Below are 16,072 nucleotides of genomic sequence, written 5' to 3'. Positions count from 1 at the left end.
TTTACTAAAAACTGTTTAATTGCTTCTTATTCCAATAACTTTACAAATATCGAACAAATGTGCCAGTCCTGGGATGCTCTACAAACTCGCCCATGCACAGCTCAATGCTGCTGAGATCCATGGAGAAGCAGTGCCAGGAACGGCCCCTGGCCATGCTGGCTGAAGAGGGTCTCGGAGGTGCTGCCCAGTGTAGACAGGAGACTCCTCAGGTCTGCGGAGGTGCTTCGGCAGCACGATGCTCATTCTCTGTCCGTAGTGTCTCCATGTACTTTCGCATCTTCTCAACCATCCAGGAGGGGAGGACAAAAGATTTCAGCTCCTCTAACTTCAGGTCCAGGCACCCTCTAGAACGGGCATTAGAAAGGAAGTTAAGAGCACGGGAGGGAGAAGGCCCAGCCTCATCTCAGGGGCAGAGAATGGTTTGTGTAGGGGGCAGGAGTTTCATGGGACTTACCTGTAGTCATCACTGGCAGCAAGATCCCGGATGTCCTCCTCAATGAGAAGGTACGCCTGCAGTGGGGGCGAGGGAGAGGGGTCACGGTCCCTAATCCACTGCAGTCCAGACCTATATTGCTTTTTTTCTTTTTTGGCTAATCCTGGTGCTTGAACTCAGGGCCTGGGCTGTCCCTGAGCCTCTCTGTGCTCAAGGCTAGCACTCTACCACTTGAGCCACAGCGCCGCTTCCGGCCTTTTCTGTTTATGTGGTGCTGAGGAATGGAACCCAGGGCTTCTTCAGGCATGCTAAGTGAGCACTCTACCGCTAAGCCATATTCCCAGCCCTTGTATTGCTTTCTTAAAGATCTGTTTAAAGTAAGGCTACTTTAGGTGGGAGAGGAGAGATGTTTAGTAGGAGAGAGTAAGGTAGGGAGAAATTGGGGAGTACTTCCTTGAGAAAATCTTTTATGGGAGGGAGAGCAGGGGCTGCCTCTGAGCCTTGATTCTCAAATCTCAGCCTCCTAAGTAGTTAGACTTACAAGTGTGAGCTAAGGGGTCCTGGCTTCCCCCATATCAGGACCTGCGCAGAAGGCCTCAAGCTGGCGGTGCTTGCTTTTGCTTGCTCATGACTGGCACTCTTACTACTGAGCCACACCTCCGGCCACACCTTGCTAATTTATGTAATGTTGTTTTTCATGTTATTAGTGGTCAGCTCCCTGAAATAGTTTGTGAAATAAAGCATGGACATAGAGTAGTAATGAGGTATCCCTCACTGCCAGTTTACAAGGCCATTAGGTAACATAGTTACAGCAGCAGGGCTGAGTCCTCAGGTGGGAGGTGTGGCCAAGTGAAGGCGGAGCCCTCCATGGCAATTTGAGGACCACATGCCTTAGAAAACAAGTGTTTCCTAAGGTTGCTGCTGCTATGAGCTGGGGAAGTAGGAGTGAGCAGGGCTAACACGTTCCACTGCACATGCTGGCTCCTACTGACAAAGGGGGCTGCCTGCACAACTGTGTTGAGAAAAGATTCTACAGCTGTGTCAGAAGAGGGTACCATCAGTAAACTCTATCCATGGTGCATGAAGGAAAAAGTAGCATGACATGTAACTGCCATTCCTACGCTCAGGTAATGCAATGCAAAAAGATGTGGTTTTGGGGAAAGTGTGGGGAGACAGTGGAAGCCGTAGACATGGAGAAAGGGATCTGTGCATTTCAACTTGCTCTATGGAATGAAGCAGTGGCTTCCACAAGATTTCCTTCTCACATTCTTTGGGCTTAGAGAGACTCCCAGGCTTGAAAGTGAACTGTCACCACTAGCCAGAATCCTGGTCTGCGGGCTGGGTGGTTCCCTGACAGTGGTACATATGAACAGTGCTTACCATCTTCCCGCCAGTTGGCCGCATATGGTGCTGCTCTGCCAGCCAGTGCTTGTCCTGGGGGTCAGCTGCATACTGTGAGGGGTGAAGTCACAAGAATTATTAGGCTGGTGGGAGGGGATTTTCTCTTGGTAAGGACCAAACCTTGTCCTACCCTGGTGGACACAGAGAGCTCACTAATCTCTTCAGAGCAAGCTGAGTCAAACGAGGGGAATAGGATTCTGACATGATTCCCCGAGATGCAATATATTGCTATTCCCAGCCTCTTCCTCCCTTAAAACACACCATCACTGGCAATTAGTGGGACTGGTTAATTATTATTTCAGCCTTCCTCCTTTGCCTTATTCCATCCCTCCTTTGTGAAGCCCTTGGGAACCTGCACGGAATGTGGCAGATGGAGCCTGTGATGTTGGAACCACAAAATTGGCTGTGCAGTTCTGGCAAGGGGCCCCAAGCCTAATGCACAGATGCAAAACGCAGACCTAAGTGCATTACTGTTCTGATGGAGCTAGACCATTGAGATGCTCTTGTGACTGATAAAGTATACATTCATCTAAGCAGATGCAAGAATTTAGAATTTCTTACTTTCAAACAGAAGCACTTCAAACTGTGTTTGGAGTACAATGTATGGGAAAGAGCTGTTAGGACTCGGGTACAGGAGTGTTGAGTATATCATGAAAGGTAAAAGGGCGAGGGACAGGAGTGACTAGAACCCAGCACTCACCTACCTTAAAGAGGTGCGGGTGTTTGATGTAGATTCTTCCTCTGGTACCCCCCATCCCTAGGGCCCTGCAAAGTAAAAATGAAGTGGTACGGGGCAGCCCCAAGTAGTGGACCCTTGACCTGCCCCCACCATCAGCACTGAGACGCACTGACTTACTTGTTGGCTCGGGATCCCAATACAAAGGTTGTAGATTCATTCAGCCGAGCTGGGTCCCACTGTGCAAAAACAGAGGCTGGTGAGTCTGAGGTTTAATGGTGGAGGCTAGAACCATCATCATCTGTATACACTATTCATCAGTTTATTCAGCAAACATCAATGGGTAAACATATTTGTAATATGCTAGGCTCTCTGTGCTAGATGCTGGGGATAAAGATAAGATGCAGTCTGTGTTCTCCAGGAATCCCAGACCTAGATACAACCAGACGCCTGTGCCAGGGGCCATGACAAGGCTGAGAGCAGGGTGGGAGGAGTGCCAAATAGGATGACTCAGCCAGGAAGTCTTCCTTGAGGAGACAACGCTGGAGTTCATTCTGATGGGCGGAGCACAAGGTGGACAGTGTGGAGAGGTGGAGGGAAGATGTTCCAGAGAGGGCAGCAAGGTGAGGGGAGAGAAACCACAAGCCAGTCTGAGTTGCTAAAGGACAGCAGTAATAGAAGGACACCTGATGAAGGCTGAGTGACAGCTTGCCTCTAGCATTCTGGCCAGTGAACAAGATGACAGAGAGGGAAAGCCACTTCAGAGCTTGCTATAACGAAGCAGAACTGAAGATGACCAAGGAAGCGGTGAGGAAGAGGAGGGAAAGGAACTGCGGTGCCTTTGGGAGGCAGTCATTCAGGAGTTACTCGGATACAGGGAGGTGGGGAAAGAAACTGGCAGAGACCATTAAGGTAAGGGGTGGAAAAGGTCTCTAAGGAAAGGTTCTGGCTTCAGTTTTGGATCTTGCTGTTTGGAACTTCCAGGCAGAGAGGTCTAGCAGATGGGAGGATATACAAGTGTGTGATAAAGGAGCTGGAGCATGTGACAGTCTTCTGAGGTCACTCAGAGAAGCTTCAAGAGAAGTGGGCTGAGGAGAGAATTCCGGTGAGCACCCATTATGTGAGTCATTGCCAAGGAAGAAAAACTCAAGACAGAAAAAAGGTTGGAGAGAACAGAAGTCAGGAAAACGGCCACCAGCTTGAAGGCAGAAGAGCTTTAGAAGAAAGGCACAAGGACCAGAGAAGGCTAGAAGGCAAGAGGTGGCCCTAATATCTTCTGCACATAATTCCAATGAGGACAGGGTACTTTTATCTTATCTGCCTTCCCAGGTTTCACACAGGGTGTTATTTGAAGAGTGGATTCTGACTGTTAAAAGAGCTTGCAACAGAGCTTAAGGGTGTCAATAAACTTTGGGTGTTGCCAGGCTGGTAGCTTACCCCTGTAATCCCAGCTACTCAGAAGGCTGAGATCTCAGGATCATGGTTCAAAGCCAGCCCCTGGCAGGAAGCAGGGAAGTCTATGAGACTCTTTAAAATTTTTTTTTGGCCAGTCCTGGGCCTTGGACTCAGGGCCTGAGCACTGTCCCTAGCTTCTTTTTGCTCAAGGCTAGCACTCTGCCACCTGAGTCATAGAGCCACTTCTGGCCGTTTTCTATATATGTGGTGCTGGGGAATCGAACCCAGGGCTTCACGTATACGAGGCAAGCATTCTTGCCACTAGGCCTTATTCCCAGCCCCTGTGAGACTTTTATCTCCAATTAACTACCAGAGGATAGGAAAAATGGCTGTGAAGTAGTATAAACACATCCTGTATCTCCCCAATGGCTTTCCCTGGTGGGGTGGCCCCAGGGACTTCGTTGTCATTTTGGGGTGAGGTCACTGCCATGCTCATAGAAGCATACCTTGGGGCCTTCTCGGCGAATTGGTTCACAGGATTTTGGCTTCCATCTGCTTAGAAAGGGAAGAAGACAGGTGAATTTTCTAAGGGTGGGGGCAGTGCCTAGGTCAGGAAGGAAGTGGTGGCTGTGGTAGAAGCCCCTCAAAGACTCTCGCTCTAGTCTCTGGGCACTTTTTCTGGTAACTCATTAGAAGTAAAGGAAAAGCACTGCCAGAAGCCCCTCTATCACTGGCTGATATGACCTGGCACTGGCTTTCTCCAACACTAGGTACAGCTTCTTATCTGTCCAGAGGTGGCAGCTGCACAAGGTAACAGCCTTCTCCATCTTGTGTTCATGAGGAACGAGGCTGAGATCTGAGGATTGCAGTTCAAAGCAAAACTGGGCAGGAAAGTACGTGAGACTCTTATCTCCAATGAACCACCAGAAAACCAGAAGTGGTGCTGTGGCTCAAGTGGTAGAGCGCTAGCCTTGAGGTGAAGAGCTTAGGGACAGTGCCCAGGCCCAGAGTTCAAGCCCCATGACCAACCAAAAAAAAAGAAAAAAAGAAAAAGATATTTGGTACAGTCCAAGTTTCCTGTATGATACTATAATTGTTAAGATACATGTCATTCTACATTTGTCCAAACTCTGAGTAATGAAGATGTCAGGTAGATCCCACCAAATATAATAGATTACAATTACAAAAGTGTTATTTTCACTGGATGCCAGTGTCTCACTCCTGTAATCCTAGCAACTCCACAGGCTGAGATCTGAGGATCGTGGTTCAAAGCCAGCCTGGGCAGAAAAGTCTGTGAGACTCTTAATCTCCAGTTAACCACTAGAAAACTGGAAGTGGCACTGAAGCTCAAGTGGTAGCCTTGAGCTGAAGAACTCAGGAACAACACCCAGGCCCACAGTTCAAGCCCCACGACTGACCAAAAAAAAAAAAAAAAAAAAAAAAAAAGAAAGTATTACTCTGCTGCCTGACATTGCTTAGTAGGAGGCTGTGCATATGTATTGGCAGGGAGTAGAAGGACTATCAGATCTCTAAAAATGGCTATCCTTTAGGTAATGCAGTATTTGTTTTGCCCCTATTAATCTTATGATTTTTGGCAAATAATTCTGAGTGTGTTCCTTCATCTGCCAAATGGATACCTTCTTTAGAGGGTGGCTATTAGGATTAGGAGGTGGTAGCTATAGTCATATATATTTATATGAAACAAGTCTGGTGTGTAGTCAAGCTGGAGTCAACTGTTCTGGAGCAAAACCAGATGAAACCATTTTCTTCTCAATGCCCCCTTCAGCACCCTTAATCTAAGGCAACCCTCTTCTACGGTGGTGTAAGCAGATGGCCCTGGTTTCCCTGGACACAGGCGGGGCCTCTTCCCTCGGGGCCTCTTTCTCCCTCTGTCCCCCCTCAGCTCTCACCACACCAGCGGCCTGTACTCACACCATGCCGGAGCCGGCCCGGTCGTTGGACAGGAGGTGTCCAGGTGGCCGTCCTTTCCTCTGCCACAAAGAAGAGCTGTCAGTGCTCTGTGGGATCGCTTCCCTACCCCTCACCCCCACTGGCAGGCTCCGGGGCACTTGGTCAAGATGGCTTTCCAAAGAGACCAAGTCATGCTTGGGAGGGAGTAGCAGGGAGAGTGTGACTTTCCTGGGGTTCCTGCCGCCTCTGTCTGGGAAGGCCCAGAGCCACCACCTTCAGCGGAAGGGGCTTTTCCCAGTCAGAAAAATAAAAGGAAGAAATGATTTATTTACCTTTTTGGGAATGGGGCTTCCTCGATGGGCACACTCCTCTTCTGTCTGCCGCCCACGCTGCAGGGAGGAGGCAGGGGAGTCGGTGGGTGCCCAGTGCCGGGGGCAGCAGGTCTTTGGGGGTTGTAGGGACAACGTGGCAGCCCCAGGCCTCAGAGGCCCATCCGGTATGAGGCTCTTTGGATCTCGTTCCACCAATGGGTGGCACAAGAAACTCCGTGGCCCAGTCTGATTGCTCCCCTGCCCACACCCCAGGCCACAGTGACTCTGACCTTTATCCCCGGAAGTTCATGGGCCAATCTAGGCAATACTTTTTCTCCATCTGAAAAGAGTAACTTGGCCTGAAAGGAAAAGAGCGAGAATTGACACTTTTGGTGGGTAAACATACCCTTGCCTCCATTTTTGCAAACACAACTCCAAACTGGACTACAATCTCTCTACAGTTAATACAAAGGAATGGATGCATACACTTTTCTCTCAATGAGTAAAATGGAAAGCACAGGACATATATTCATTTACAAAAAGTAGACACGGGGCTTCCTTGGTGGGCACAGTCCTCTTCCGCCTGCAGATCATGCTGAAGGGAGAGGGAGGGAGTCAGCGTGAGGTATGCATCCGCACATCCATCCAGCGACCCATTGTAAAAAAGTAGTGATTATTGTTGAAAAGCTAGTCATAAACAAAACTAAGAAACCAAACCTGAAATCTGATTACCCACAGAAAACTACTGTTAATGTTTCAATGTTAGTTATTCCTGACTTTGCCATATAAAGATATACCATATATTTTTCTAACAATATATTAATATCACACATACTCCTCAGTAAACCGCTGTTTTCCCTTTAGTACATATGGAGTTCCTGGGACATAAATGGGCATGACAGCAGGTAGTATGGAGTTCCTAAATTTTGTGGAGCTTATGTCCTGTGAGTGGTCTGGATATTGAGCATATGAACATACATACAAGGTAATTTCAGATTGTGATAAATTCAAAGAAGAAGAAAAAAATCCAAGTATCGGTGACAGAGAATCACTAAAAAGGAGGGTGGGCTCTGTAAGTGGGAGGCCTGGGAAGACCCCGCTGGAGGAGAGCCTGAGCTGAGACAGAGGCGGCTCCAAGGCCAGCTGAGTGGAGCTGATGTGATGGCGCATGCCTGTGGACCCAGCTACCCAGGGGACTGAGGAATGAAGACTGCTTGAAGCCTGGAGTTTGAAATAAGCTGGGGGTGGCATAGTGAGACTCCCCTCAGGAAAACAAACAAACACAGGAAAGAACAGCTCAGCATAGGCATGTTTCTGCAGAAGCCCCAGGAGGAAGACTTGGCTTGTGTGAGGAAGAAAGATTGGCCTGACAAGTAATGGGCAAAGGGGAGGGAAAGAGGCATGTGAGGAGCAAGGAGCGCGGTGACAGCGAGGTGGACAATGGGAGGGGGGGTGGCCAGGGCATTTCAGGGCCTTAGGGAGGGGTTTCTACAGTGCTGAGCACTCCCTCTACTGGATACACATGTTCCTCAGGCTTTCCCTGGCCATTCTAAGTCCTCTTGGCTGGCTTAGCCTTAGTCTGTTCTTTCTACTCCCTCTTCTCAGTAGACACTGTATCTGTTCTCATTTTTGCTCAGTTTCAATTAACATGTACAAACTGATCATCTATCTATCTATCTATCTATCTATCTATCTATCTATCAAATCTTAGATTCTCCTCAGTCTCCCGAGTGTGGGGATTACTAGAGCATACCACCAAACCCAGCCTTCATATTTTTTTTTCTACTTAATCTTATTTATTTGTTAGTTTGTGCCTGTACAGGGGGCCTGAAGTCAGGGCCTCATGCTCTCACTTGGATTTTTCTGCTTAAGGCTGATGTCCTACTGCTTGACCACTACTGCTCCTAGTGTTTTGCTGGTTTAACTCGATCCAAGAGTCTCATGGACCTTCCTGCCTTGATCCTCAGATCTCAGTTCAAGGACAGCCCAGGCAGGAAAGTGTCCCCCGCCACCCCTTGATTCTTCTTTTTTTTTTTTTTTTGCCAGTCCTGGAGCTTGGACTCAGGGCCTGAGCACTGTCCCTGGCTTCTTTTGCTCATGGCTAGCACTCTGCCACAGCGCCACTTTGGCCGTTTTCTGTATATGTGGTGCTGGGGAATTGAACCCAGGGTTTCACGTATATGAGGCAAGCACCCTTGCCACTAGGCCATATCCCCAGCCCCATCCCTTGATTCTTATCTCCAATTAACCAACAGAAAACCAGAAATGGAGCTGTGGTTCAAGTGGTAGAGTGCTAGCCTTGAGCAGAAAAGCTCAGGGACAGTGGTCAGGCCCTGAGTTCAAGCCCTATGACTGGCAAAAACAAACCAAAAAGATTTGCTCTAGATTTTTTGTTTTATCTGTTTTCATAATGGATGAGGATGAAACTCTTTGGGTTTTTACCCGCCTGTACTCTGATTCCGAGCATCAGCCTTCTGTGTTCCATACTCTGGCTTCTTAGTTACATCAGTATTGCTAAGGAGTCACTATCTAGTCAACACTGGGTGGAAAGGTACAACCACTCACTGAGCAAGTTAACTTCATTAGCTTTAACTTCTTCATCTTTACCTTTGACTCCATCTCCTCCATATTCTTCTAAGTGCCCCTCCAAACCTCATGGTAGAGAGAGGAACATTTATTTTTTGAGGGAAGAGTCTTGCTGGGTTGTCCACACTAGCCTTGAACTTATGATCCTTATGCCTAAGCCCCCTGAGTGCTGGGATTATAGGCATGCACCACTGCACCTGCTAAGAAATTTCCATCATTGACAGCTAATGGTTTCAAAGTCAAGCAAAGAATCTGGGTGATGCCAACAATCCCTATTAATAACAGCAGTTGACACATCAAACAGGTTCTCCTCTGTCTCGGGAACAGTCATTTATAGACTTGATGTCATGCCTCCTGACCACACCTGGCGGGCAGGGAGGCTGACATCAAAGGAGCTGTCACTAGCTGAAGGTGATCCTCAGCACTTGCAGAAGTGAGACAGATCTCAGCTTTAGTCACAGCTCCTTTTCCTTTTTTGGTCTGCCTTTTTCATTTTTATCTTTTCTAGTTTTATTGAGGTTGACACCTTTAAATTGTATATTTTAAGGCAAACAATGTGATGATTTGACATACGTACATATACATGCATTTTGATGTGTTTAATCAGAACATGCATACTATATAGTTCCCTCTGTGTATCTATGTGTGTGTCTATGTACACTTATGATTTATTATTATGAACATCTTTTTTTGCTTTTGTGTGGCTGTGTGTGCTTGAACTCAGGGTCCGGGCACTGTCCCTGAGCTTTTCTGCTCAAGGCTAGCACTAACCAGAGCAAAAAAGATAAAAAGAATATTATCTTCAAATAGCCTGAAGTGGAGCTGTGGCTCAAGTAGTTTACCATCAGCTTTGAGTGAAAAAGCTTAGTGCCAGGCCTTTAGTTTAAATCCTAGTTCTAGCAAGCAGACAAACACACATACAAAATGTTTTACAAGCTGGGCGCCAGTGGAAAAGTCCATGGGACTCTTCAATTAATCACAAAAAAAGCTGGAAGTGGCTCTGTGGCTCAAGTGGTAGAGCACTAGCCTAAGGCACAAAGAGGCTTAGGGACAGTGCCCCAGCCCTGAGTTTAAGCCCCAGGACTGGCAAAAGAAAACAAAAGTCTCAGACATTTTTGCAGGCTGGCTTAAAATTGTGATTCCTCAGATCTCTCTCCCCTGAATAGGCAGGATTACAAGTATGAGCCTGTGATAAAGCCAAAGCCAAGTTGCATAATTATTTTTCTCATATATATATGCATATATATATTTTTTTGGGGGGGGGGTCTTGGTACTGGGGATTGAACCCAGGATGTTCTTGCTAGTCAAGCACTTTGTCACTGAGCTACATCCCAGCCTCATAGATTTTCTTTTTTTATTCGTTGTGAGGCTTGAACTTGGAGTCTGGGTGCTGTCTCTGAGCTCTGTTGCTCAAGGCTAGCACTCTACTATTTTGAGCCACAGTACCACTTCTGGTTTTCTGGTGGTTAATTGGAGATAAAGAGTCTCATGCACGTACTTTCCTGCCTGGGCTGGCTATGAACTGTGATCCTAAGATCTCAGCCTCCTGATTACATGTGTGAGCCACCAGTGCCTGGCCATAGATTTTGTTTTTTTGAGGTATAAATAATGTATCTCTCACCCTTCCTGGCTCACAATAGTTACTTCTCTTTTGTTCTTTGTTAGCAAGTAGTCCAAGCCTCATCTGGATATAAGTGGCTTGCTGGGAAGTCCTCCAAATAACAATGATGAAAAAAAAAAATCACATTTCTTTTTCTTTCTTTTCTTCTTTTCTTTTCGAAATATGGAATGCTTCATGGATCTGTTTGCCTTCCAATCTTTTTTTTTTTTTTTTTTTTTTTTTTTGCCAGTCCTGGGCCTTGGACTCAGGGACTGAGCACTATCCCTGGCTTCTTTTTGCGCAAGGCTAGCACTCTGCCACTTGAGCCACAGAGCCACTTCTGGCCATTTTCTATATATGTGGTGCTTCATGTATAGGAGGCAAGCACTCTTGCCACAAGGCCGTATTCCCAGCCCTTGCCTTCCAATCTTAGTGCGTGTCCTGTTGGGTCACATCTCTTAGCAGAGCCCTGAGGGCTGCTGACCCTTTGGTCTCACCTGTTCCAGGCAGCTCCGACAGGCTTCCTGGATCAGCTGCTCTGTGTCAACCTCTTCTCCAACATTGTCTCGAACATTCAGTGCCGCTTTCTGGAAGAACTAGGGAAGTAAATGAAAGGTCATTTGCTTTAACCAGAATAAAAAAAGAATAACAACACAAAAGCTTCTATCCTACCCTTATACTGAGAGAAAAAGTGATTATGAGCAGGGTCGGGGATCAGACAGATTTAGAGTCCTATGGCAGGCTCTAGCTCCCCCCTCTACTCCCTCTCTTAAGAACATAATCACAGAAGTGCCCAAAGGAATAATATATATATACATAAATACATAGAAAAATCAAAGAATAACCTAAATGTTCAAATACAACAAGCGAATTATATACAATTAAATATCCTGTAAATATTAAAAATCATACAGGACAGCTAGGTGCCACTGGTTGTAATCCTAGCTTCTCAGGAGGCTGAGCTTTAAGGATCATGGTTTGAAGCCAGCCAGGACAGGAAAGTCCATGAGACTCTTATTTCCAATTAACCACCAAAAAGCTAGATGTGGAGATGCAGTTCAAATAGTAGCTCCGGCTATACTTAAATCACTCCAGCCTTAAGCAAAAAAGCTAAGTGAGAGTGCCAGGCCTTGAATTCAAACCCTAGTATCAGTGCCTGTGTATGCACACACATAAAAACACACATATACATCATAGTAAGGATAGCATAGGAGGTAAGGCCCTGCAGTTATTAGATTTGAGAATTAAGTCAGATCATGAATAAAGCATTTTCTTTTATCATTCTTTTTTTTTTTTTTTTTGCCAGTCCTGGGGCTTGGACTCAGGGCCTGAGCACTGTCCCTGGTTTCTTTCTGCCCAAGCACTCTACCACTTGAGCCACAGCACCACTTCTGGCCATTTTCTATATATGTGGTGCTGGGGAATCAAACCCAGGGCTTCATGTATGCGAGGCAAGCACTCTTGCCACTAGGCCATATTCCCAGCCCCAAAGCATTTTCACATACTGTCACAGAAATGCAAACCAACACAACCTTCCTGCAGAATATTTCGTTTTCCTGTTACCCTCTAATCCCACCTATAGGAATTATCCTCCAGAAATATCTGCATGAGTGAACAAAGATGCGCATTTGCAGCATTCACAGTAGAATTATTTGTAATGGAGGTAAACTAGAAACAGTCTGAATGTCAAAGGTACTCGGTAACTAAATTATGGTACATCCATAAAACATACTACTTTATACTACAAATGAGTTGGGATGAGCCATTGTGACACGAACTAGAAATGTGACCAAAGTATTTTAAGTGAAATAAATTAAGTTGCAGGATAATATGTGTAAAAGTAATCTTTTTTTTTGCCAGTCCTGGGGCTTGAACTCAGGGCCTGGGCACTGTCCCTGAGCTTCTTTTGCTCAAGGCTGACACTCTATCACTTGAGCCATGGTGCCACTTCCAGTTTTTTTCCGTTTATGTGGTACTGAGAAATCAAACACAGGGCTTCATGCATGATAGGCAAGCACTCTACCATTAAACCACATTCCCAGCCTCAAAATAATCTTAAACAAGCATGCGCACACACACACACACACACACACACACACACACACACACAATTCTGATGGACTAACATATGCCATTGCTAACAGTGGTATCTCTGGAAAATGAATTTTAATGACTTTTAGCTCTGATTTTTGAAACAATCCGCATTAAAAAAATTCTTCATTGTTATTGTAAAGGTGATGTAAGGGGGGTTAGTTACATACATCAGATAGAGTACATTCCTTTTTGAACAATGTCACCACAATCTGTATTTTTTGCTGTTGTTGTTTTTGGTTGTGGGGCTTGACCTTGGGGCCTGAGTGCTGTCTCTGAGCTCTTTTGCTCAAGGCTAGAGGCTCTACCACTTAGGGCCACAGTGCCACTTCTGGTTTTCTGGTGGTTAATTGGAGATAAAGAGTCTATGGACTTTGCTTTGAACTGTGATCCTCAGATGTCAGCCTCCTTGAATAGCTAGGATTAAGCCACTAGGATTAAGCTAGGCAAAGCTACCAGTGCCCACTCCAATCTGTATATATATATATTTTGCCAGTCCTGGGGCTTGAATTCAGGGCCTGAGCACTGTCCCTGAGCTGCTTTTTGCTCATGGCTAGCACTCTACTACTTGAGCCACAGCACCACTTCTGGTCTTTTCTATATGTGTGGTGCTGAGGAATCGAACCCAGAGCTTCATCTTTACGAGGCAAGCACTACCACTAGGCCATATTCCCAGCCCTTGTAATTTTTTTTTTTTTTTTGCAAAATATACTTATTTTTGTACAGTGTTACTGAGGTTTGAACTCAAGGCCTCATGCTTGCTATGCAAGTGACACTTAATACTTAAGTCACGACCATAGTCCCTTTTGATTTTAGTTTTGTTTTGCATATATGGCCTTGTGCTAACTTTGCCAGGGCTTACCTCAAATTACAAATTTCAGACCTCCTAGGTAGGATTACAGGAGTATACTGTTACACCAAGCTTTTTTGAAATTTAGCTTATAAACAGGATTTCACTGTTGTATTTCCATACACTTATAATACATTGTAGTCACTCTCACCCCCTTTATCATTCTCCCTTCTCTGTTCCCCCAAACAATTTTAACAAGTTTCATTGCTGGCTTGCTTTAAAAAAGATGAAAAAACATTAAAAAAATTTTTTGGTGCCCGTACTGGGGTTTGAAATCAGGGCCTGGGAGCTATCCCTTAGTTCCCCATCCCTACCTCCCAGGTCTAGGGATCCAATCTCAACTCCATGCTAGTTTTTAGTCCTTTGGTTCTCTTACCTTCATGTACTTGTTGAAAACAGCCTGGATTTCTTCATTGATACTGGGCTGCAAGACAGCTCGGAGGAGATCCATGGAGATGGCAGGATCTGTGAAACTGTTCAACAGGGAGACAGAATCAGGGAATGTGTCCCAAACATATCCTTTTCCAATTTGCTCAATTATTGACACAGGATTCTTTAGTAGTAATACCAGACAGTTTTCACTGAAAACCAGCTATGTGCTAAGATTCTATGCAAATCACTTTGTTCTCATACTTATCAAGTAGCTATTATTTAGTGTTTTATGAAATATAGACAGAAAATTGTATCTTAACAAATATTTACAGTGAACATTCATTTAATCATTATCGATTAAATATAACCAGCTGATAATGGAGCTTGAACTCAGGGCCTTGCACAATTGGTTGGCTTTTTAATTTAAGGCAGTTGGTATTCTATTTGAGCCATACCTCTACTTCTGGCTTTTCGCTGGTTACTAGGAGGTAAGAATCTCTTGGATTTGTTCATTTTGGCTGGTTTCAGACTGTGATCTCAGCATCCTGAAAAGCTAGGATTACAGGCGTTGAGCCACCAGCACTCTGCCCAAAGGCCTATTCTATGCTGTCTCCCCTCCCTGAGCTGGTTACTATTATTAGCCCCATTTTGCTGCTGAGAAAACAGAGGCTCAGAGAGGTTAAGGAACTTTCCCAAGGTTATCCGGTTAGCAAAAGTGAATCTACATTAGAATACAGCTGTCTGAGGGCTGGGAACATGCCTCAAGTGGGAGAGCCCCTGCCTAGTAAGCCAAGAGTTGAAATCCCAGTATCACAATACCAAACCAAACAACTCCCCAGTTGTCTGACTCCAACATCTATACTCTTAATTCCCACACTGTAGAGCCAGCCAGTGTTAGGTGTGGGAGCTCTGTAAGGAAAGAATGACTCCGAATACAGGATTTGGGAATGGCCCTGCAGGACTGCATTGCTGAGAAAGTCCCAAGCATTATAGCCACTTTGCTTTTATGAGCCTTGGCTAAAAAGCCAAGGGTAACAATGAAGTCAGCAGTCAGGAGTAGGGTCACGCGATGTTTTCTTCCTAATTAAACCTAATCCTCTTTATTTTCTTGAAGAATGCTTAAGGGTAAGCACTCCCTCATGCTTGGCATGCTGATTATATTGTATGTAGTGTATGAGGATGTACAGATTTGAACTTTTCCAAGTCTGCTTGTTGGGGGGGGGGTTGTTCCCCCCGGCTAAGTGACTTTCAATATTGTTCAATTTACCACTAGCCCAATTTTAATTATTTATTTTGCCAGTTCTGGGACTTGGACTCAGGGTATGAGCACTGTCCCTGGCTTCTTTTTGCTCAAGGCTGGCACTCTACCACTTGGGCCAACAGTGGTGGTGCTGAGAAATCCAACCCAGGGCTTTGTGCATGCAAGGCAAGTAGTCTACTGCTAAGTCATATTCCCAGTCCCATTACCCCAATTTTGTACATGAGCTCATAAGGGTGACTTGTTCAAGGTCACATGAAGTTACAGAACCTGAGTCTCCTTTTTTTTGTTCTTTCTTCCCAGTCCTGTGCTCCCTCTGGGCTGCGGATCTCCGCCTTGCACAGTGGGGATACAAAGTTCCAATCCAAGTCATTGTCTGAGATATAGGTCCCACCCAGGGCCAGCCTTACCTGGTCGTCATTTGTGAGCGGCGGCCCCTTCGCTGCACCTGTCGGTGCTTTATCATTATGTTCCAAGGATTCTGTAGGGATCAAGACAGTAAAGGTCACCGAGGTCCGTGACCCTGGGATGGGACGGAGAGTGGGTATGGGGTTAAACCTCGGCATCCCTGCATCTCACTTCTTTTTTTGCCACCTCTCTTACTTTGGGGTAATCGGGAAGGCCTTGCCAGGGAAGAGATGAGGACGTTTCCTGCCTTTTCTGGAATGGCAAGAGGAAGGGAACCGGTGATTAGCGGTGGTCTGCTCTGTGGCAGGTGATGTGCCGAGTGCTTTGCCCGTGTGTATTACCTTATCCCTACAATGTCGTGAGGTGGGTGCTAATCATCTCCATTCTATAGAAAAGAAACCTGGAGTTCAGGGATGGTCAGGCCCACATCCCTTGGCCAGGAATTCGGCACCAGAATCTGCACCCCGGCCGTCCGACTGCGAAAACCGCAGTCCTGGGGCGGCAGCAGCCGCCGCAGCCGCCGCGTTCTTTCGCCCGCGGGCCAGGGTCCCGGGAGCCCCGAGGCCCTGCCCGGCCCGAGCCCAGGTCCCACCGGGGCGCCCTCACCGTGAGAACCAGCTGCCCGGCTGCGCCCGCATCCCCCAGCTCGAGGCTGCCCCGCTCTGTCCCGCCGGGTCCCCGCGGTTGCTCAGCGTCGCCTGTGGCCCCCATGGCGCCCTCGACCCCACAACTTGAGCTCGACTCTGCCACCGGCCGGAAAGTGGCTCCGTGATGTCACTG

At 46.5% G+C, this 16,072-nt stretch overlaps 1 protein-coding gene across 2 annotated transcripts; it reads right to left on the bottom strand.

The window, feature by feature from the left end:
- Positions 1-16,057, bottom strand: Dnttip1 (deoxynucleotidyltransferase terminal interacting protein 1). 2 transcript variants are annotated; one of them, XM_048349515.1, is made up of 13 exons: positions 15,899-16,057; positions 15,295-15,365; positions 13,631-13,727; positions 10,811-10,909; positions 6,418-6,486; positions 6,149-6,205; positions 5,838-5,896; positions 4,412-4,460; positions 2,691-2,749; positions 2,539-2,599; positions 1,814-1,885; positions 455-510; positions 1-344 (listed from the first exon to the last, which is right to left on the bottom strand). In XM_048349515.1, exons 1-13 carry the CDS (start codon positions 16,001-16,003, stop codon positions 206-208), a joined length of 993 nt encoding a protein of 330 aa, XP_048205472.1. In that variant the 5' UTR covers positions 16,004-16,057; the 3' UTR covers positions 1-205. The 2 variants fall into 2 exon arrangements, with proteins under 2 accessions (XP_048205472.1, XP_048205473.1); XM_048349516.1 differs by having other exon boundaries at positions 4,412-4,457.
- Positions 16,058-16,072: the final 15 nt, after the last annotated feature.

The sequence above is a fragment of the Perognathus longimembris genome, chromosome 6 (assembly GCF_023159225.1).
Source record: "Perognathus longimembris pacificus isolate PPM17 chromosome 6, ASM2315922v1, whole genome shotgun sequence".
Classification (NCBI taxonomy): Eukaryota; Metazoa; Chordata; class Mammalia; order Rodentia; family Heteromyidae; genus Perognathus; species Perognathus longimembris.
The sequence above is the reverse complement of the archived record's forward strand: the minus strand, read 5'-3'. Positions and strand labels throughout refer to the sequence as shown.

Coding starts and splice junctions, on each gene's coding strand:
- Dnttip1 (XM_048349515.1), bottom strand. CDS start 16,003: ATGGGGGCCACAGGCGACGCTGAGCAACCGCGGGGACCCGGCGGGACA. Junction 2,750..4,411: donor TTCGCCGAGAAGGCCCCAAG/GTATGCTTCTAT, acceptor GTTTTTGCACAG/TGGGACCCAGCTCGGCTGAA. Junction 1,886..2,538: donor AACACCCGCACCTCTTTAAG/GTAGGTGAGTGC, acceptor CACCCCTCACAG/TATGCAGCTGACCCCCAGGA.